Source organism: Periophthalmus magnuspinnatus, chromosome 15, assembly GCF_009829125.3.
Source record: "Periophthalmus magnuspinnatus isolate fPerMag1 chromosome 15, fPerMag1.2.pri, whole genome shotgun sequence".
NCBI lineage: Eukaryota > Metazoa > Chordata > Actinopteri > Gobiiformes > Gobiidae > Periophthalmus > Periophthalmus magnuspinnatus.
Window position 1 is genome coordinate 32,056,157 of NC_047140.1, and position 23,462 is coordinate 32,079,618.

The following is a 23,462-nucleotide window of genomic DNA, read 5'->3' on the forward strand; positions in this document are numbered from 1 at the left end:
ACACACACCACACACACACACACACCCCCACCACATACACACACACCCACCCCCGCACACACCACATACACACACACACACACACCAGTGTACACAGACATGGGGGGGAGGGGGGGTTAAGTGTCTTGCCCAAGGACACACTGACAGCGTTCATCAGTGGGAGCTGTAGTCGAACCCCCAACCTGTGGGTCAGTGGATCAACACTCTACCAACTGAGCCACTGTCACAGGCCTCCCCCAGTCTCCCCTTCTCTCACCGACATGTACAAGCAGCCGCGGCCCACGTATGGCCCACGTATGGCCCACGTAGGGCCCACGTATGGCCCATGTAGGGCCCACGTACGGCCCGTGTACAGACAAACAGCCGTGGCCCATGCATTGTATATTTTATTTTCCAAAAAAATGAATAAAATTGAATAAATAAATCATGCATGATGCTGACAGGGTAAAGTGGTGACTGTCTGGAGAAATGATTATATAACAGATCAGAGCGTGGACAGGTGACTCTCAGTCCTCCTCTGTCAGAACCTCATGAGGGGTCGATGCTCTGGACTCACTGTGACCTCTGACCTCTGACCTCTGCAGGAAGACGTGAATCTCTCCCGGCAAACAACGAAACTTCTCCCGAAACTCAGCCTCCACTGCCTCCTGCAGCTACAGGCACAATCACAACATGAGTGGATATTTTTAAATGTTTTAGAGAAGAGTTTAACACTTTAAAGGGCCCATATTACCTTATTTAAAGGGCCCATATGACTCTACTCTCTGGTCTCTGCTCTAATGTTGTTTCCTCGTCACACACAGACCTGGAGTTGTGTTTTGTTTCATTCTCACATGTTTAAGACAAACCTGCAGATTTAGGCTGAGTTCTTCTCTCAAACTGAAAACACTCTGTTGCACCTTGTGATGTCATCATGTGGTGATACAGGAAGTGCTCCACTGTGTTTTTAAACTCCACACACCTTCACTAGGATCATTTGGATAAATTCAGCCCTAGAATTGCCTCTTCTCCCTGGTATTTAATACGACTGAAACAGGATATGTCTGTATTTTCTTGTTCTTTTCCTGTGTGTTGTATTTTCTGTATATTTGTTTTGTGTTGACTTTTATGTGAAGCTCTTTGTTTCAACTCAAATTGTTTTAAATGTGATATAAAAATTAACTTGAATTGAACAGAAGTGAAAATACATTAGACCAATAATCACACACTATTTTAAGCCAAATTACATTATAAAGTACTTCCATGTCTTCATTTGATTTTAGTAAAGTAACTGTACTCTGATACCACCAAATGAAAGTAACTGTGCCAGATTACGGTTCCTCAGAATGACTCTTCAGACACAGACTCTCTGCGCTTGTTTCAGTTTGTTCTGGGTGGAGGACTGGGTGGAGGACTCACCGTGGACTTCTGGTCCTGGATGTGCTGCAGCAGATCTCTGTGCTGCTCCTGGAGCTGCTCCACACGCTTGGCCTGAGCCTCCTCCAACTATAACACACAGACTACACCGTCACTACACCATCACTGCACCATCACTACACCGTCACTACACCATCACTGCACCGTCACTACGCCGTCACTACGCCGTCACTGCACCGTCACTGCACCGTCACTGCACCGTCACTGCACCGTCACTACGCCGTCACTACGCCGTCACTGCACCGTCACTGCACCGTCACTGCACCGTCACTGCACCGTCACTGCACCGTCACTGCGCCGTCACTACGCCGTCACTACGCCGTCACTGCACCGTCACTGCACCGTCACTGCACCGTCACTGCACCGTCACTGCACCATCACTGCACCGTCACTACACCATCACTGCACCATCACTGCACCGTCACTGCACCGTCACTACACCATCACCACACTGTCACCGCACCATCACTACACCGTCACTGCACCATCACTAAAACGTCACTAAGTCGTAACGACACCATCACTAAACCATCACTACACCATTACTACACTGTCACTACACCATCATTACACTAAACCGTTAATACACCATCACCACACTGTCACTACATCACTACATTAAACCATCACTACACCATCGCTGCACCGTCACTACACCATCATTGCACCATTGCTACACCACCACACTGTCACTACACCATCACTACACTAAACCGTCACTATACAATCACTACACCATCACTACACAGTCACTACACTACACCATCACTACACCGGCCACTTTCTCAGACTCACCCGTTTGATGTTCTGCACCACCTCATTTACGTAGCTCTTGTTGATCTCGATCTTCTCCCTGGTGACACACACAGAGCTGATATGACCCCACCTCTGACAAGATAAACTCTGATGTGTGTAAAGGTGGAGCAAACATGGTCATATTGATACTTGGCAATAACATCACACTGGGGGTGTTTTACATGTATGTCTATAGTAAAATGTTCATCAGTTACCATGGTGACACAATGCACACATTAGCAAACACTGACAAAAAAGATTTAAGATCGTCTGAAAACTCAAAAAAGCCAACAAAAGAGACATGTTCAGGAGCCTGTGGTCAGTCCGAGCTCATGGTCCTGTTTAGGAGTTTGATTTTACACAAAAAGGTGAGAGCGACTCACTGAAAAACTGTTGGCTAATGCTAATCCTACACTATAATAATAAAAGGGGCGGAGTCACACTCTTGTGCGAGCTGCTTCTCTTTGGTCTTGGCCTGGTTGATCTTCTCAGTTCTCCTTCGATCCATCAGTCGCTTCAGCTCCTTCTTCTCCCTGAAGATACAAGAACAACCATCATCACATACACAGTGTAAACAACAGGGCAAACGGCCTCTGACCCCATCTGACAATACGACATCATCAGTGACATCATCACATCCTCTGAAAAGCACCAATCACATTTCACATTCACAGTGTGGCTTTAGCAGCGGTGAGTCCTGCATTTGGTCTCACACGCGTCACATCTGTGGAGATCTGAGTCTGACACCGTATTGATACTTTGCAGCTGATGTCATCAACATTCTCTGGGGGTGTGATGCTAACTGTAGGCACTGCGCTGTCTGAGGTGTTATTAGACTTTAATCTGGGCTTTACTTTACTAAAGCTAGCTAGCATTAGGCTCCTGAAAATGTGCTCTTTAAATCCATTTTATATTTTCTCTTGAGTTTTTGGACAATCTTAAATATTTTTTTATCAGTGTTTGCTAATATGTGTATTGTGTCTCCATGGTAACTGATGAACATTCCACCATAAACATACATGTGAAACACCCCCAGCGTGACGTCACTGCAAAGTCTCAATAGACATGTTTTGTTGAGTCTCGCTGGAGTGTAATCTGACGTCTTACTTGTCCTGGATGTCAGTGAGTTTCTTCATGTGGACACTGTGGTTGTCCTGGGCCAGTCTGCTCAGCCGCTCCGTCAGCTGCACAACAACAAACATCGACTCAGGGCATTTTCTGGAGCTCTGGGAAACACTGAGAGGAGTCGTACCGCTCCGATGTGCTCTCGCCTGAGACACTTCTGACTGCAGTACTGCTCCTGTCTCAGGGAGAGAAGCTGCTGCTGCTGCTCCTCTTTGGCCTGCAGGAGGCGCTCTTCCCTCTCAGTTTCTTGAGCTCTGTTGGGCAATAGATCAAACTCAAACCAGAAAACCAGTCTACACATGTTCCAGATGTTACTGCTGTAGAGTGATACAGTTAAATAATGCACATGTCATGTCTTAAATAACAGGAGACAGAATAAAGTCGTTCTTTTGACATAACCTGCTCTGACGACGGGACATTTTCTTGTATTTGCTTTTTAAGTCGAGACAGAGCTGGCTTGTTTTCCTCTGGTGTTTCCGTAGAAGCTCCTTTAGCTCCTTACTCTGCCTCTTTTGCTCCTTCAGGTACAGCTTGGACTGCTGGAGACTCTCGATGGAGCACCCCGGGACGTCTACAGGGGACAAAACATGTTTTAGTGACTCACACACTGCTGTGTTTATGATATTTGATAAAGCCACAAACAAGGAAGAACTCCTCACCCATTAAAACACTAAGGACAAGGTCCTCAGACTTGGAGGGGGCTTTGGCGGTATCTAAAGCAGATCGAACATGAGCTCAGTCCAATCACAGGAGACCACAGCGACGGTTTGTGGGCGTTACCTGCGGTCGCTGTCGTCTGATTGGCTGCTGACGCTTTGGGGGTGGTGGTCACTGGAGTGTGTCCTGTTGGTGCAGGAGTCACACTCAGGCCGTTCTCCACAGCTGATGTTTTAGTGTCAGTGTTTCTCTCCACACAGCTGTCTGTCTCCGTCTGCTGCAGAGTCACAGGACGATCAGTCTAATGTTCATTCTGACACATACTGGGACGCCATGTCAAGCAGTGTTACCAGGTACGTGTTTTTTTTCAGGGATATGTGCGGCTTTTTAAGTTATTTTCCATGTAAAATGTATTGATTTTTGTGTAAATCTAATGATAGTCCAGAATTTTGGTGACAAATCTTTATAACCAAAGCATCAGCGCATCTGTGGAACTTCTATTTGTGCAAGACAGAGGAGAGGGGGCGTTCCTGTGTGAGGAGGGGGCGGGGCTGTGTGAGGAGGGGACATTCCTGTGTGAGGAGGGGGCGGGGCTGTGTGAGGGGGCAGGTTTTGGGCTTTTTTTCAGACGCTCTTGAGCAGGTTTTGTCGTTGGCAACCCTGGTGTCAGGACTCAGGACTGATTTCATTTGAGGCACCACATTACTCACACTCACAGTCGATAACAAACCCAGACCTGCGACTCCACGTCGTCCTCGGGGTCCTCCAGCGTCAGAGCTGCCAGCTGCTTGGACCTCTGCTCCAGGAGGTTCACGTAGCGGATCGGGTTGGATAAGGCCTCGATCACATCTGAACCAAACAAACACTGGATATTAGAGATGTTTAGAGCTGACCCTGGTCTGCTGTGGGACATGAACATTACATATAATCTGTTTATGAGAAGTTCATGTTCTCTGTCTCTGGGTGAGTCATTTGTGAATTTGAGGTGTGGTCAAATACAGGCCTACTTGTTTTTGTACCATAATAAAGCTTCTTTTGTTACCTGCAAATGTGTCAGGTACATAATCTTTGACCTCCATGTAAACAAACACAGCGGGCAGAGTGAGGGGCTGGTTCTTTTCATTCCTCAGGCCGATGTAGCGATAGCCTAAAGACAGAGAAGCAGACTCAGACGTGGAAGTTTAAAATGAGCCAAATATTCCTAAAGACGCAGAGGCCGATTGTGGTTTTAGAGGTAAAACTGAAGCTGATTTATGTATGATGTGCCAGTGTATTAAATGTTAGATAAAGTTGAAATGAAAATCCCTTTGTCTTGTGCCCAGAGAATTAAACAAATCATCTTCAGTTCCTCTCTAAAGCTGGGCCTCTGAGGCTTATGATCCAGAATTCACATTATTCTAGTATGAGAAGCACACAGATATAATTCTGGATAAAAAAAATCTATTGACACATTTGTGAAGTGGCGTCTGGATTATTAAACACTTAGTAACAGTTTGTCTGTGTTCAAATGAGACACAAACTAAGTGACACATGAAGCTGCTGCTCTGGCTCCTGTTCTGTTTGTTTTGTGTCGACTTTTATGTGAAGCACTTTGGTCAGTTAAAGTTGTTTTAAATTTAATTTGTCAGACCAGATGAATTAAAGTACATGTGACAGACTCAGTTCTCTAAAACAGAAAAAATGATTATATTTATGATTTTACAAAAAAAAAAAGATTACCTAAACTTTTCTAATTTATAGGTTGGTGAAGGTTATAATTTTATTTCCTGGCTGGACAGATGATACTAGACGTGTGTTACCTGGAAACAATAAAGTAAACAAGGGACAAAACTTCTTTGATTTTATGAGTAGACAAATAAAAATGAGTAGACAACTGTTGTGATTTTGGGCGTTACAAAAATAAATTGAATTGAAAAATAAATGCCACATTTGTTTTGTTAAATCAGTGTTTAAACTGTCAGAAAAATGCCTCTACTCCCAACTGTGACATGCTCAAATGTATTTTATGTAACCATGAAACATCAATGATAAAATTTCCAAAAATAAAAAGTAAATAATGCATAATATGGGACTTGCAGAATAATGTTTGGGGTTTTGTTGTTTCTGTTTTTTTTCTCCTTTAATGAAAAATCCATATTAAACCTTAAAAATTAAAGCTCAGCCCAGAAGAGCTGAGTCCACAGAGGAGCATTTTAAGACGTTTGCACCTAAACCTGTCATGATAACACATTCTGAAATTTGATATATCGCTAAGTAAATACAGACAATAAATGATAATATTGAAACTGACACAAAAACCCAAGAGCAGATTTAAGCCACAAAAACTATTTGAAATCTACAATATTGTTAAAAACATGAGCTGAAAGACAAACAGCAGAAAAAACACTTTAGTCGTTATTTTGCATCTGTACTGAGTCAGACAAGACAGAAGTCCTCCTCGTCGGCTCCTCATCCACTCTGTCCAAATCTAACAGCTTCAACAACTCAACTGTCCATCCATCCCCTCAGGTCAAGAGTCTGGGTGTCCTCCTCGACAGGACACTTTCACTCACACATCAATAATGTCGCCCGGTCTGCAGATTTCCACTTACGCAATATCTGTCGTCTTGGCCCCTCCCTCTCTCCTCACACCGCTGCCGTTCTAGTCCACAGTCTTGTAACTTCCCGCATTGATTACTGTAACTCTCTTCTCTTTGGTCTCCCCAATAAATCCGTCCAGAAACTGCAGCTCCTTCAGACTCTGCAGCCCGGGTCATAACACGGACCCCCACTGTCCACCACATCAGCCCCGTCCTACAACAACTGCACTGGCTCCCCATAAAACAGAGAATTAGCTTCAAAATACTAACTACAACCTTCAATACACAACCTCGCTCCTTCACACATATCTGACCTCCTCCACACTGCTCCTCCTGCCTCTCCTCTTCTCCTCCTCCTCTCTCCAGCTCACTGTCCCCTCTGCCTGACGTGTGACCATGAGGACCAGAGCTTTGAGCCGCTCTGCCCCCCCCAGCTCTGGAACTCTCTCCCTCCTGATCTCCGCAACTTAGACTCTCTTCACTCTTCAAATCCAGACTCAAAACTCACCTGTTCAGTCTGTCCTGTCTCTTGTAACAGTCACACATCTTTTATCAATCAGTTTTAGTCATGTTTTATTGTATTTGTTTGTTTTTATCTGATTTTTATCTTGTTCAGTCCTTGGGTGTTTTGAAAGACACTTATGAATAAAATGCATTATTATTATGTTATTAATTCAACTGTTTACGGCTTAAATCTGATTATATGGATAAAAAATACACAAAAATATCATAGTAGTGCAAAGAAAAAGTGACATGATACATACTGATCACAAAACATATAGTTCCATCTATCATAAACGGAGTGATAACTTGATATAGTGATAATCATGACACCCTTAAACTACACTCCCACTTTAGGCAGGTTAAATAATGACTCTTAACGGCAGAGTATTGTGTTTGTAAACCTTAGACACTCCTGTTGAAAATCCAGTTGAAGAATCTCACATTATTACTGTATTTTAAGCCGTACCTGGTCTTATTGCCGACACCGGGATGATCCTGTGCCCGATGAACTTCCCTCCTTCTTCAAAAACAGCGACTCTGAGCGTGGCCAGAGAGGGCAGTATAACCTGGCAGAGACACAGCGCGGTCAGACTCGCTCCACAAACAAACGCCTGAGTTCTCACCTTCTTAAAGACGATGGGCTCCTCGTCCCACACTGGGTTAATGGCGTTGTTGTTGGCGGAGGTTTTGGTGCGGAGCGCTTTCCTCCTCGTGTCGGCCGGCAGTCCAAACATGTCCACCTCCACGTACACGCCCACTCGCCTCTCGCTCAAGAACTGGCCCGAGATCACCTGCACTTCCCAAATCACATTTCAGTTTTCATTTTATCTTTATTTTTACAGGAAGAGTCCAACGACAGACCAGACTGTTCCATGTTCAAATACAGAATAGTCCAAAGAAAAGAAACAGAACACGTCACTACACAGGACCTCGAGCCTCACCCGCCCCAGGACCTCGAGCCTCACCCGCCCCAGGACCTCGAGCCTCACCCGCCCCAGGACCTCGAGCCTCACCCGCCCCAGGACCTCGAGCCTCACCCGCCCCAGGACCTCGAGCCTCACCTTCACAGACAGAGTGTTGGCCACGATGCCGTCCACCGTGTTCTCTGTGAAGGGGTCAAAGTGTTTATCGGGCCTCCTCATGAACTCCGGCTTCAGTCTGTAACCGCTGCGGCCGTTATATTCAAACATGAAGAGATTCAGCTGCATCGAGAGATCTGAAAACACACGACAGAACCTCAAAACAGGACCTCAAACCAGGACCTCAAACAGGAGCCGTCAGAGTAACACAACAGGACCTCAAACAGGACCTCAAACAGGAGCTGGGGCTGAGTTGGGGCAATGAGTGACATTTTTAGAACATAACATTCATAACATGAATCTGTTTTTACATTTGGCTGGACATTTACTTATGATGGAGCTCATTCATTCAGTTTTATTCCAGGCTCAGTGACAGTTCCAGTGTCTGACTCTCGTGCAAAGGTTAAGTCACTTTCTCATATCATGACATCACCATGACATCACCATGATATCACCATAGCAACGGGTAAACAAACACTCAACTGTTCTGAGCAGAATGTGGAGACTCGGTTCATTTAAAACACCTCATGTCTGAGACATTTACAGACAGTGAACTTTTCACATTCACACGTGAGACTTCAGTTTGTAGCCGTGGAAACAGCGTGAAACAACCAGTTTTCTTTCTTTCTCATTTTCTTTTCTTTCTCATTTTCATTCTTTCCTTCTTGTTTTTTTCTATCTTTCTTTTACATTCTTTCTTTCTCTTTCTTTCCTAGAGAAATTCTTTCTTTCTTTCTCATTTTCTTTTCTTTTTCTTGTTTTGTTTCTTTCTCGTTTTTTTCTTTTGTTCTTTCTCATTTTCTTTCTTTCAAGAAAGAAAGAAAACGAGAAAGACAACAAGAAAGAAGGAAAGAAAGAAACCGAGAAAGAACGAAAGAAACTTCTTTCTCGGTTTCTTTCTTTCTTTCTCGTTTTCTTTAGTTCTTTCCTTACCTCTGGTCTGATAGTGAATCAGCCCTTACCTATGGTCTGATAGTGAATAAACCCTTACCTATGGTCTGATAGTGAATAAGCCCTTACCTCTGGTCTGATAGTGAATCAGCCCTTACCTATGGTCTGATAGTGAATAAGCCCTTACCTCTGGTCTGATAGTGAATAAACCCTTACCTATGGTCTGATAGTTGAGCGCCACCAGCTGACACCCGGCGTTCCAGAACAGCTGAGGCATGAAGTTGGACGAGTCCACTCTGGTCCCTTTGGGGTAGATACGACTCAGCTGGGATTTGTTGTATCTGAAATGTGGTTTAGGATGAAGTTTGCACATGTGTAACTGTGTGTATAAAAGTGTGTAACTGTATAAAAGTGTGTAACTGTATAAAAGTGTGTAACTGTATAAATGTGTGTAACTGTATAAAAGTGTGTAACTGTATAAAAGTGTATAAATGTGTATAAATGTGTATAAATGTGTGTAAATGTGTATAAATGTGTGTAAATGTGTGTAAATGTGGGATTGTTGGATACTCGACAAACTCCACAGGTGATTTGGTGAGATGCTCCAGAGCTTTGGTCTCCACAAAAGACGACATGTGGTAGGAGCGGTCCGCCTCTGCAAAACAGGCACATTTTTATACAACGCTTTTCCAACTTCGAGGCTCAAAGTGCTTTACATCAAGGAGCCACTCACACATCCACTCACAAATTCATACACCACTCACACATCCACTCACAAATTCATACACCACTGCACACTGAGGGCGAGGGGGGTTAAGTGTCTCGCCCAAGGACACAACAACAGCATTCATCTGTGTGAGCTGGAGTTGCACCGCTGACCTTTGGACAGCTGCCCAAGTACAACAAGCTCGGCAAAGCTTGTGAGTTAAATTTGAATGTGGTAATGATCTCTGAGAGTAGAGTTGTGTTTCACTTCACCCACACACTGTGATTTCATCTGTGAGGTCCTCAGTTCAACACTTTCTTACTTCTGGAAGCTTCAAATGAGTTGAATTTGGTGGGTTGTATGTAGGTGACCAGAGTGGACATCTCCTCTGCAGCTACGGCCTCTCGCTCCGCTGAGCCCTGCACAACACAGAGTCAACACAAAGAGTCAACACATGGAGTCAACACATGGAGTCAACACATGGAGTCAACACACAGAGTCAACACAAGGAGTCAACACAAGGAGTCAACACAAGGAGTCAACACATGGAGTCAACACATGGAGTCAAAACAAAGTCAACACAAAGAGTCAACACAAAGAGTCAACACATGGAGTCAACACATGGAGTCAACACATGGAGTCAACACATGGAGTCAAAACATGGAGTCAACACAAAGAGTCAACACACGGAGTCAACACACTGAGTCAACACACTGAGTCAATACAAAGAGTCAACACATGGAGTCAACACATGGAGTCAACACAAAGAGTCAAAACACGGAGTCAACACAGAGTCAACACAAAGTCAACACATGGAGTCAACACATAGTCAATACATGGAGTCAACACAAAAAGTGAACACATGGAGTCAACACACGGAGTCAACACAGAGTCAACAGAGTCAACACAAAGAGTCAACACAGAGTCAACACACAGAGTCAACACACGGAGTCAAAACATGGAGTCAAAACATGGAGTCAAAACATGGAGTCAACACATGGAGTCAACACAAAGAGTCAACACATGGAGTCAAAACAAAGAGTCAACACAAAGAGTCAACACATGGAGTCAACATGAGTCAAAACATGGAGTCAAAACAAAGAGTCAACACATGGAGTCAACACATGGAGTCAACACAAAGAGTCAACACAAAGAGTCAACACATGGAGTCAACACATGTAGTCAAAACATGGAGTCAACACAAAGAGTCAACACATGGAGTCAACACAAAGAGTCAACACATGCAGTCAAAACAAAGAGTCAACACATGGAGTCAACACAGAGTCAACACAAAGAGTCAAAACATGGAGTCAAAACAAAGAGTCAACACATGGAGTCAACACAAAGAGTCAACACAAAGAGTCAACACATGCAGTCAAAACATGGAGTCAACACAAAGAGTCAACACAAAGAGTCAACACATGGAGTCAACACATGGAGTCAACACACAGAGTGAACACATGGACTAGTGGAGTCAACACATAGTCAGCACATACAGACAACAGATGGGACACTGGACTCAACACATGGACAGGCCTCTACTTGAAGGTTTTTATTCTACACTTTTCACTTAATGTTGAATTTATGATGATTATTTGTGATTATGTATTGATTTGTTGTTTTGTGATTAATGTCTTTTTTATTCTGTAAAGCACTTTGAATTACCCTTGCGTAGGAATTGTGCGATACAAATAAATTTGCCTTGCCATGGAGTCAACACATGTACAACTGTGGACGCACAAGTACGGAACACACAAGAGCCAGGGTCCAGATTAATACTCCAAATACAAGGCACAAGGACGAAACTGAAATGACCTCTGGGACAGTGAACAGGGCTGCACCAATCTTCCAATAACCAATATCAACTGATATCAGAGACTGAAAACAGCATTTATTTACTTAAAACAAAAAATAAAATAAGACAAAATGTGTTCTGTGGCTGTTTTTTTGTGTAAATAAAAGCTCAAACATTAAGCTGTTGTTGTAACCCTTTGTCTTTTGTCTACACCAGTATCAGATCGGTGCATCCCTTCCTGTTAACTCTAGAGACTGTAGCACTAGCAGCAGAACGACGCACACACTGAGCAGCTCACTGTCACCACTGACCTTTTTACCCTCGTCATCTTCATCCTCCTCGTCTTCCTCGCTCTCAGCCTCGATCTCTGTAGAATAAAAGAGCAGGATTCACGCTGTGTCTGAAGACCTGGTGTGTTCTTCAGGATCTGGTGCTTTTAGAATCACGTGTAAACCTAAGTGGACAGTAACTGACCGCACGTGAAAAATGACCCTGTCCACGATCGGTCAGGCTCTGGGAGGGACCTCGGTGAAGTTGTGTAATATTCTTGATATTTGGAAAGCGGGAGATAAACAAACAAACAAACACTTTAACGAGTCTCACCTCCAGCGTTGTTGCTAAGTGACAGCGGTTCGTTCTGATTGGCTGCCTGCTCCGTCGACTTCTTGGTGTCGCCAGCGGAGGAGGGTTTATGGGACTTTTTGTTCTTGATGAGTATTTTTCCCATGAGCTCTTGGGGGCTGGGAAGAGGGACGCCGGGCTGGAGCTGCTCAAACACAAACACACACACACGTACGTTGAGTTTCCTGCATTACATTGACTGATCCTAACCTTACCCATAATCCCCTGACCCTAACCTTAGTCTAAATCTTCCCACATCAGTATCAGTATTGGTCAATATCGAAGCTTGATACTGCTAATCGATACAGATATTTTTTTGCATTGACCCAGTCTCTGTGTGGCATTTTTGAACAGATTAATGACTCAAAAAAGAAATAGAAGAGAGTTATACATCTTTATGTGACACAAACTGTGATTGTGACTTTAACTTAAGACACACGTGTGTGGGCCTCGCTGCGGATTTTTAAACCAAAAATATTGGTATCAGCAAATATCGGTCATAACAGGAAAAAAAAAAAATTGTATCGATATTGGCTCAAAAAATCCATATCGGCTCATCCTTAAAGTGAAGCATTTTGAGTCGACCTGGAGGAGCAACAGAGCTGTGTCTGTCTAATCCTCTGCTCTATAGATGTGACTCGTAAACTTTGTTCAATAATGCTAATGCTAATAATACTACTACTACAACTAATAATGCTAATATTAATAAAGCTCATAATAATAATAATAATGACTCACTGGATATTTGTCCAGTGGGTCGATGAGCAGAGCTTCTCCAAAGATGGAGCGGCAGTATTCCGCCATCTTGGCCTGTTGTTTGAGCCTGAAGAAGCAGAACAAGCAAATCAGAGACAGGTCCATATTAGACACAGGACGAGAGTGAAATCTAGTGTCATGATCATCAAGGACAAAAAAACTTGTCAGGATTTTGTTTTTTTGTGTGTTCTGTGCTGTCTTTTCCCCCCTCCTTTCTGTGTCCTTGCCTGGAGGTGGGCGGAGACTCTGGCACCGCCCACTACACACCTGCAGCAGATCTGCACTCAAGCCTCCACCTTAAGCCTCCACCTCTAGAGTGCAAAGGGGCTGAGGACTGCTACACCAGTGGCCAGATCGTCATGTCATCCTCCACTTCATTTCTCTGTGTATCCTCCGTGATCCCCTGCACCTCCGCCTCTGACCCAGCTCTCCACAACCGGCACAAACACCTCCGCCTCAGACCCAGTTTCCTACGACCGGTTCGAAGATGTCAGCCTTCAACCCAGCTCTCTACTGCCTGCTCCATCAACCAACATTCACATTTCCTTTTTTGTAATAAACTCTGTAAAACTTTTACCCAGAGTCGTATCTTTGATTACCTGGACTTTACGACATAATGATGTAGCGATTAACAATAATATCCATCCATCCATTTTCTTCCTCTTTTCTGGGGCCGGGTCGGGGGGCATCAGTCTAAGCAGGGACTCCCAGACTTCCCTCACCCCGGACACGTCCTCCAGCTCCTCCGGTGGGACCCCAAGGCGTTCCCAGGCCAGAGAGACATAGTCCCTCCAGCGTGTCCTGGGTCTTCCCCGGGGCCTCCTCCTGGTGGGACATGCCCAGAACACCTCCCTAGGGAGGTGTCCAGGAGGCATCCTGAGCAGATGCCCGAGCCTCAGCTGCTCCTCTCGACGTGTAGGAGCAGCGGCTCTACTCCGAGCTCCTCCCGTGTGACCGAGTGACCCCTCACCGAACCGCCACCTTAACGTGGTGGAGGGGTTTGAGTGCCCGAATGATCCTGGGAGCTATGTTGTCGGGGGCTTCATGCCCCTGGTAGGGTCACCCATGGCAAACAGGTCCTGGGAGACGGGTCTGACTAAGAGCGGGTCAGAAGCCCATCATGAAGAGAAAAACAACAAGGCCGTTTACGTCGTCCAGACTGGCGTTACCAGGGCCCCACCCTGGAGCCAGGCCTGGGGTGGGTCCTCGGTGGCGAGCGCCTGATGGTCGGGCCTTTCCCCACGGGGCCCGGCCGGACCCAGCCCGAAGGAACGACGTGGGGCCGTCCTCCCGTGGACCCACCACCTGCCGGAGGAGCCATGAGGGGCGGGTGCAGAAGGCGGAGGTCGAAGGCGGGGACCTCGACGACCGGATCTCCGGACATGGAGACTAGCTCTGGGGACATGGAATGTCACAATAATATCCCAATAATTAGGTTGAACAGTTTGTGAATAATTATAATTTTAATGTTATGAACAGGTTCCATGTTTAAATTGTTATAGTGCTGTACTTGAAAACAGAGGTGATCTAGACGAGATCATCAGGAGAAGTGATAATGTAAACGCCATTATCTTTGTCTGCGATTCTCATGATTATATAAAATGTCTCACAAACAATTACTATGGACCTTTTCCTCATGATAAACCACATTACTGTCGACTGCCTCATCCCTGCTCCACACTGAAGTAGAAAACTCTGTACACTGATTCTTTCATGCATTTCCATGTTCACTGTGTTATTTTTAAAACAGCTCATGTGCAGAAGAACTAAACAACTCATTCAAACAGAAATGTGTGACAAATATAAACATGGAGCTGCTCCTCACGAGTCGACGTGGTTTTCAAACGACAGAATGACGGGGAAAGGCGACGTCTTGAAGGCACACTCTGCGATGGCTTCGATCACCTCCTGAACAGAACAACAGAAGGAACAGAATGAACAGTCTGGACTCAGTGCCCACACAGCAAAACCCTGACCACAGACTCTGCACGGTCCAGTTCAAATAGAAACAAAACCTCGTGTTTGATTATTATCATGATGGAGCCTGAGTTTAGCCTTAAAGCTCCAATATCACACAACCATGACCCCTGTAGCTTTACTCCATTTTATAATCCTTAAAAACAGACCTGGACTTGTGTTTTGTTTCATTCACACTTTATTATCAGTCTGTCACATCTCCAAAGCTCAAAATGCTCTGTTCCACCTTGTGATGTCATCAAGTGGTAGTTTTCAAGTTAATATCTACCTTTTTCACATAAACTCTTACCTTGAAGGAGATTTCTGAGGTCATGGTGAAGCCGTGTGTGATGACCGGCTCCTCCTCGGCTGTTCGGCCTTTCCACACGTCCAGCTCCACACAGCGGCACCCGGCCAACAGCACCTGACGGTACATCTCCACCGACGAGCTGCCCGCCAACTGACCCGCTGTGAACGTGAGCCACAACAAGAGCCACAACAATGTGAGTAAGACAACGTGAGCCACAACAACGTGAGCCACAACAACGTGAGCAAGACAACGTGAGCCACAACATGAGCCACAACCAACAGCACCTGACGGTACATCTCCACCGACGAGCTGCCCGCCAACTGACCCGCTGTGAACGTGAGCCACAACAAGAGCCACAACAATGTGAGTCACAACAACATGAGCCACAACAAGAGCCACAACAACATGAGTCACAACAACATGAGCCACAACAAGAGCCACAACAACATGAGTCACAACAACATGAGCCTCGACCAACATGAGCCACAACAACATGAGCCACAACAACATGAGTCACAACCAACATGAGCCACAACAACGTGAGCCACAACAACGTGAGCCACAACAACGTGAGCCACAACAACGTGAGCCACAACAACATGAGCCACAACAACGTGAGCCACAACAACGTGAGCCACAACAACGTGAGCCACAACAACGTGAGCCACAACAACGTGAGCCACAACAACATGAACCACAACAACGTGAGCCACAACAACATGAGCCACAACAACATGAGCCACAACAAGAGCCACAACAACATGAGTCACAACAACATGAGCCACAACAAGAGCCACAACAACATGAGTCACAACAACATGAGCCACAACAAGAGCCACAACAACATGAGTCACAACAACATGAGCCTCGACCAACATGAGCCACAACAACATGAGCCACAACAACATGAGTCACAACCAACATGAGCCACAACAACGTGAGCCACAACAACGTGAGCCACAACAACGTGAGCCACAACAACGTGAGCCACAACAACGTGAGCCACAACAACGTGAGCCACAACAACATGAGCCACAACAACATGAGCCACAACAACATGAGTCACAACAACATGAGCCTCGACCAACATGAGCCACAACAACATGAGCCACAACAACATGAGTCACAACCAACATGAGCCACAACAACATGAGCCACAACAACATGAGTCACAACCAACATGAGCCACAACAACGTGAGCCACAACAACGTGAGCCACAACAACGTGAGCCACAACGTGAGCCACAACAACATGAGCCACAACAACATGAGCCACAACAACGTGAGCCACAACAACGTGAGCCACAACAATGTGAGCCACAACAACGTGAGCCACAACAACGTGAACCACAACAACGTGAGCCACAACGTGAGCCACAACAACATGAGCCACAACAACATGAGCCACAACAACGTGAGCCACAACAACGTGAGCCACAACAACGTGAGCCACAACAACGTGAGCCACAACGTGAGCCACAACAACATGAGCCACAACAACATGAGCCACAACAACATGAGCCACAACAACATGAGCCACAACAACATGAGCCACAACAACATGAGCCACAACAACGTGAGCCACAACAACGTGAGCCACAACAACGTGAGCCACAACAACGTGAGCCACAACAACGTGAGCCACAACAACGTGAGCCACAACAACATGAGCCACAACAACATGAGTCACAACAACATGAGCCTCGACCAACATGAGCCACAACAACATGAGCCACAACAACATGAGTCACAACCAACATGAGCCACAACAACATGAGCCACAACAACATGAGTCACAACCAACATGAGCCACAACAACGTGAGCCACAACAACGTGAGCCACAACGTGAGCCACAACAACATGAGCCACAACAACATGAGCCACAACAACGTGAGCCACAACAACGTGAGCCACAACAACGTGAGCCACAACAACGTGAGCCACAACAACATGAACCACAACAACGTGAGCCACAACGTGAGCCACAACAACATGAGCCACAACAACATGAGCCACAACAACGTGAGCCACAACAACGTGAGCCACAACAACGTGAGCCACAACAACATGAGCCACAACAACGTGAGCCACAATGTGAGCCACAACAACATGAGCCACAACAACATGAGCCACAACAACGTGAGCCACAACAACATGAGCCACAACAACATGAGCCACAACAACATGAGCCACAACAACATGAGCCACAACAACATGAGCCACAACAACATGAGCCACAACAACATGACAAAACAAACTAAACCTTGGTCTGAAAAAAAAAATGAATCTATTAAAAAAATGTACTCAGTGACTTCAGACACTGCCAATAACATGAATAACACAGAACACAGGGAACATGCAGGCGACAGGAGCCACAGGCGACGGGAGCCACAGGCGACGGGAGCCACAGGCGACGGGAGCCACACCTGTCAGGTACGTGTTGTGGGAGGAGTTTATGAAGTAGTGCGACAGGGGGAAGCTCATGTCCTCAGACTGGTCCAGTTTCTCTGGAGGGATGACTCCGTTGTCGTCGCTGGAGAGGTAAGAGCAGAAGGTCTGCAGAGACACGAGGCCTGGACAGCACCAGAGACAGAGGTCAGTTTATTTAAACAGCACATTTAAAAAAACGTCAGAGCTTCACACAAAAGACAACACAACACAGATCTACAGGAAACATGAGACAGAGGAACAGAGCAGTAAAACACCTGTATGTGCTGTGTTAAATACCAGGGAGAAGAGCTGTTTAGTCTAGTCTTAAACTGTGTTAAGGATCTGACAGACAGAGGGCGCTGTTACATAGTCTGCGTGCTGCCACAGAAAAGGCTCTGTCACCTCTGGTCTTGAGCCTGGCTTTGAGCACAGCAGCAGGAGCTGACCTCTGACCTCTGACCTCTGACCTCGGGGCTCTGGGTGGAGTACAGGGCTGCAGCAACTCCCTCAAATCAAGAGGAACCATAAAGACTGGACCCACAGAGCACAGACTGGACAGACGACACATTCAAACACAGTCAAGAACATTTTGAAATGAGCCAAAATGAAACAGGAGCCAGAGCAGCTGCACACAGGCCTGATGTGTCTCAATCCAGATGCCATGTTCCAAATGTGTGGACTGATTTTTCAAACAGATTATAGTTTTATGTGTCTCAGGTGAATCAGGGCCGTGTGTCTGTACCTTGTTGCAGCAGGTGGGGTTGGTGCTGGTGGCGCTGCAGCAGAGAGCGGGTTTGAGGCGGGCGAAGAGGCGGGTACAGAATCTCGTTCAGCCGCGGGTCTCTCTGTGTGCTGTTAATGAAGTCTGTCATCTGGTCCAGTGTGAGTGTGCTGTCAGCGCCCCCTCTGCAAGAACAAGGCATTATGACCAGCTCTGACCAGGACTGACCAGGACTGACCACCTCTGACCAGGACTGACCAGCTCTGACCAGCTCTGACCAGCTCTGCTCGTCCAGTCCATTACATAAACACAGAAACGCTCTGATTTACACAGCACTTCACGACATGAGATCATCTTATTGTTTGAATCAAGTTTCTTTGATCCAAACTCACTGCAGTTTGAAGATTTGCCCAAGTTCTGGTCGGGGACATAAACTTTCGAGGAAACTGCGGTAAACGTCCAGAGTGAAGTCGTCCAGCCTGATGCTCTCGCCCTGAGAGACAAGAACCAATGTTTGTTATGGCTCCAACGTCTCTGCACAAACTTACCCGGGCGCACACTTACCCGGGCACACGGCAGGCCGCAGCTCTCCAGGGCGCTCTCCACTCTCTTACGATCAGATGAAAACAGACGGACAATGCTGCAACAGAACAGAGCTGAGTGACGGGATTATGATTTTAAGACGGAAACATTTCAGAGAAAACATATTAAAACATATTTAAACATATTTAAACATATTTAAACATTAAACATATTTAAACATATTTAAACATATTTAGAGCGACAGCTGCTTCAGTCTTAAAAGAGTCAGATACAAACTTTTTCACTGGTATTCTCTGTTCTGCAGTCGGCAGCAGAGTCAGTCTCACATACCTGAAATGAGCAAAGTACAACAGTGAACCACATCATCACCAGACACAAGACACACACAAACCACCACAGAAATAACACAAATGTTTAGTTCTATAGAGAAAGGCTGTTTTTCATATTGTCACAGGTCATAGGTCACAGGTCACAGGTGAGGGTGAGTGTGGTAAAGTCACACTTGTATTATGTTTGATTTTATGTTTAAAAAAACGTCACTCACGCCTTCAGTAAACTCCGGTCTCGGTTCAAGTTGAGGCTGAGCAGGTTTGAGCACAAAGCAAAGAGCTCCTCACTCCACACCTGAAGAACAGAGGCAGATTTACCCCACATAGAGGCAGATTTACCCCACAGAGGCAGATTTACCCCACACAGAAGCAGATTTACCCCACACAGAGGCAGATTTACCTTACATAGAGGCAGTTTACCCCACACAGAGGCAGATTTACCCCACACAGAGGCAGATTTACCCCACACAGAGGCAGATTTACCCCACACAGAGGCACTTTACCCCACACAGAGGCAGATTTACCCCACATAGAGGCAGTTTACCCCATACAGAGGCAGATTTACCCCACACAGAGGCAGATTTACCCCACACAGAGGCACTTTACCCCACATAGAGGCAGATTTACCCCACACAGAGGCAGATTTACCCCACACAGAGGCAGATTTACCCCACACAGAGGCACTTTACCCCACATAGAGGCAGATTTACCCCACATAGAGGCAGATTTACCCCACACAGAGGCAGATTTACCCCACATAGGGGTACATTTACTAAGACAGGTGCATTTTCATCATGTTTTTAATCATCACCGTACTCATTGTAGATATAACCTCATAGACACACATCCTCGTGTCGTCCTGCCTCGTCCAGAGCCAAATCCAAAGATTCCTAAAGGAGAATCATCTGATGCTCTACTCTGCTCTGGAGGTGTTTGAGGCTAAACTTTTAGACGTGACACTGCTGCTTTTAGGCTGTTTGAACTTTTTTAACTTAGTGGATTATAAAGTGTCGACTTGTACTTTTAAGAGCACTTTTAAAGCCCCGTCAGCAGAACTGTCCCGCCTCCGCAGACAGTTTACACCTGTCTTGGCTCTTGTATTCTGGATAAATCAGGCAGCGCTCACTAAACAACCTGATCTGAATCTTCTGCTTCTTTTTGCACATTCTGCCCTGTTTTTCAGATTCTGTCTGTAAATTGAGCAGTAAATTCTGCTCTGTGGTGATAACAGACGCTAACCTCAGTCTGGTTTTTAGTGTTCCCTGTGCTTTGAACATGTGTGTGGGGTAAATATACCCATAGGTCAGTGAAGCCCTCTGACCTTTGCCTCTTCCTCCTGTGAAGCGATGAAGATGAGTTGACTGACGTTGACGAGATCTGAGGCAGTGACCACTGTGAGCATTCGGTTTTCTAAGCGTCCCACCAGGTTCCCCGCGTCCAGCAGCTCACGCAGCTTAGCCTCCTAAGACCAGACAAACATCAAAGTGACTCAACACTAGTGATGTGATGAGCCGGCTCTGGTGAACGATTCCTTAATGTGAACGACTGGAACCGGATCTCAGTTTTGAAAAGACCCAAATCTTAAATTTTATGCATTTTTATCCTGAGTAACTCTGAACCAACACAACATCAGCTCAGAAGCAGAGCAGACGACACGAGAGAGAACACACAGAAAAACATATTTAGCATCATAAGAACTGTTATTTTTTACATTTTTTATTATCGTAGTGAAACATTTTATTTAAACTCAGCTTCATTTCAAAGCCTAAACTCTCTCCCACTCTCAGTTTCCCATTTTAAACACATCTGAGCCTTTGGTCTTTTCTCTGAGATTAGTTTGTAGATAAATGAGTTCTCACTTTCTGTCATATAAATAAATAATAAAAGAGTCAGTCTTTTGAACGGCTCTTTGAAATGAACGGATCTAAAAGAAGATAGATCCCATAAAAGAGCCGAGAGATAAAGGGACACAACAGGACAAGAGGACAGTAGGAGGCGCTGTACCTTGGCGGTCTTGGTGCTCCGCCCTGTTCGGACATCTTTGACCAGAGTCAGGTCCAAGAGCTCAGTGTCCTGGAGATACACAGAAAAACAAACAAACAAACAAACAGACAGAGTTATTTTCATACAAAAAGCTGTTGGCTAATGCTAATGCTAATGCTAGCTTGTGACTGTAATGTTATTTGAGAGGGACGTGTTAAACAGCACAGATCAGCTCATCTGTTGAGTTCAGATAAGTCTGTTTTTTTATTGTCAGATTGTGTTAAAATAAAGCTCAGATTAAAGTCTAACTTGTGTAACAGAGCTCCAGACAGAGCAGTGCCTACAGTTAGCCTCACACCCCAGGTAATGCTGGTGAGATCAGGTGCAAAGTATCAGTTAGAATCACTGGTCTGGAGCACAGGCCTGTGTGTCACAGCAGCTGCACCTTGTTCTGGTCGGTCCAGTGGAGGTAGAATCCATGTGGATCGACCCGGAGCGTCACCGGAGTCACTGTGGACACGTCCTACAGACACACACATGCTTTAAGTTAGAAACACAGCACAGGCAGGTTTACACTCATCAGGAACTCATGTCACTGAGTACATGGACTGAGAGTATGTGTTCAGAATACTCATTTAGAGTAACTGTAATCTGGTACAGTTATGTTTCATTAGGTGGTATCAGAGTACAGTTACTTTACTAAAATAAAAGGAGTACATGGCCGTATTTGATCACACAATTTAGGCTCAAACTGCACAGAATCAGTGAGAAAAATCTCAAACTCAGCTCTTGCAATGAGGCAAGTGAGATGTTTCCTTCTGATCAGTGAAATGCAGAACAAACAGTGAAACAAACATAAAATATAAATGCAACTCATAAAAGTATTCTAAGTATTGAGAACACAGTACAGTACACTTTACAAAACACATTTTAATGCAGTATTTATTATTGTGTAACTAAAGTCATGATGTTACGACAAATCTTCAAATGAGTGGAGCCGATTTTCACCAACTCCTGTATCACACAAACTGACTCTTTAATCCATGTTTAATTTAATCCTCAAAAACAGACCTGGAGTTGTGTTTTGTTTCATTCACACATGTTTGAGTTTCACTTTATTATTAGTCTGTTTCATCTCCAAAGCTCAAAATGCTCTGTTCCACCTTGTGATGTCATCAAGTGGTAGTTTTCATATTAACTCCTCCTTTTACCTTTAGTTCAGTCGAGATAAATGACAACTCCAGGACTGAAATGATCCAGATGATTCTAGTGAAGGTGAAGTTTAAAAACACAGTGGAGCACTTCCTGTATCACCACATGATGACATCACAAGGTGGAACAGAGTGTTTTCAGTTTGAGAGAAGAACTCAGCCTAAATCTGCAGGTTTGTGTGTTAAACATGTGAGAATGAAACAAAACACAACTCCAGGTCTGTTTGTGACGAGGAAACATTAGAACAGACAGAATAAAAGCGTGTGACACGGGCTCTTTAAATGAGACTTCACGGGACAGTCCACAGAGGCACAAACACAATGACTTTACCTCGTCCCATCTGATGAAGTTGCTGCCGGTGCTCAGGGTGTGAGACACAGAGGGGGGCTGCAGTTTGAGCGCGTGGACCCCAGGCTGAGCGCTCGCCATGGCGTCAATCACAACGTCCAACTCCTCACAGCTGCTCCTCAGTGTGTGTCCTGCTCCTCAGTGTGTCTCCTGCTCCTCACTCTGTGTCCTGCTCCTCACTCTGTGTCCTGCTCCTCATCGCGCCTCACGCCCCTGCGCGCCCGCCCTGCGCGCCTCTGCTGTTGCGCGCGGAGAGGAGGCTACTCAACAGATGCTTTGGTTTGTGACAGGACTCGGATTGACTCATCATCGGGGACATGCGCAGATCGCGGCTTCCCACAGAAAACGTGGATATACAGAGAGGAAAGAGAGCGGCGCGCGGGCACATGAGGTCACCCAGGCCCGTGGACACTCAGGTTACCATGACGACGGCTGGACAGACGCTGCCCTCTGTCCTGCTTTGCCTTTAGTATTAATCAGGACATATTTATCATTCTTCATGTTCATTATAATATTTATTGTAGGTTTCTGTTTATATTGTATAAATTACCTAAACAAATCCACTCCCTTTTCAAAAATGAAAAGCCTTTTATTCTTTTTATGTAACTTTTATTGTGTTGAGCTCGTGTGATCCGGGGGGCGCAGGGTCTGCACCCGGAGCATCATCCCACAGCAGGGATTAAAGGCGCGTTAATTTAGCCGAAA

At 45.4% G+C, this 23,462-nt stretch overlaps 1 protein-coding gene across 3 annotated transcripts; it reads right to left on the reverse strand.

Moving 5' to 3' along the window:
• Nucleotides 1-502: 502 nt before the first annotated feature.
• LOC117382259 (1-phosphatidylinositol 4,5-bisphosphate phosphodiesterase beta-1-like) lies at nt 503-22,906 on the reverse strand. Of its 3 annotated transcripts, none has more exons than XM_033979354.2 (32): nt 22,740-22,906; nt 21,643-21,720; nt 21,219-21,287; nt 20,536-20,676; nt 19,430-19,509; nt 19,162-19,215; nt 18,907-18,982; nt 18,735-18,835; nt 18,364-18,527; nt 17,618-17,764; nt 15,191-15,348; nt 14,750-14,832; nt 12,907-12,991; nt 12,151-12,313; nt 11,859-11,914; nt 10,075-10,171; nt 9,617-9,701; nt 9,263-9,387; nt 8,138-8,292; nt 7,700-7,867; nt 7,543-7,642; nt 5,036-5,140; nt 4,730-4,842; nt 4,117-4,270; nt 3,996-4,049; nt 3,736-3,907; nt 3,464-3,590; nt 3,319-3,395; nt 2,655-2,744; nt 2,212-2,269; nt 1,399-1,485; nt 503-653 (listed from the first exon to the last, which is right to left on the reverse strand). In XM_033979354.2, exons 1-32 carry the CDS (start codon nt 22,836-22,838, stop codon nt 507-509), a joined length of 3,468 nt encoding a protein of 1,155 aa, XP_033835245.1. In that variant the 5' UTR covers nt 22,839-22,906; the 3' UTR covers nt 503-506. The 3 variants fall into 3 exon arrangements, with proteins under 3 accessions (XP_033835245.1, XP_055083054.1, XP_055083055.1); XM_055227079.1 differs by having other exon boundaries at nt 4,117-4,267; nt 22,740-22,900; XM_055227080.1 differs by lacking the exons at nt 11,859-11,914; nt 14,750-14,832; nt 15,191-15,348 and having other exon boundaries at nt 22,740-22,900.
• Nucleotides 22,907-23,462: the final 556 nt, after the last annotated feature.

Excerpts from the sequence above, each read along its gene's own strand:
- LOC117382259 (XM_033979354.2), bottom strand. The coding sequence starts at position 22,838 with ATGGCGAGCGCTCAGCCTGGGGTCCACGCGCTCAAACTGCAGCCCCCC. Across the intron at positions 18,983-19,161 it reads CAGAGAATACCAGTGAAAAA|CATTGTCCGTCTGTTTTCAT; the intron begins GTTTGTATCTGA and ends GTTCTGTTGCAG. Across the intron at positions 11,915-12,150 it reads ACTTAGCAACAACGCTGGAG|AGATCGAGGCTGAGAGCGAG; the intron begins GTGAGACTCGTT and ends TTTATTCTACAG.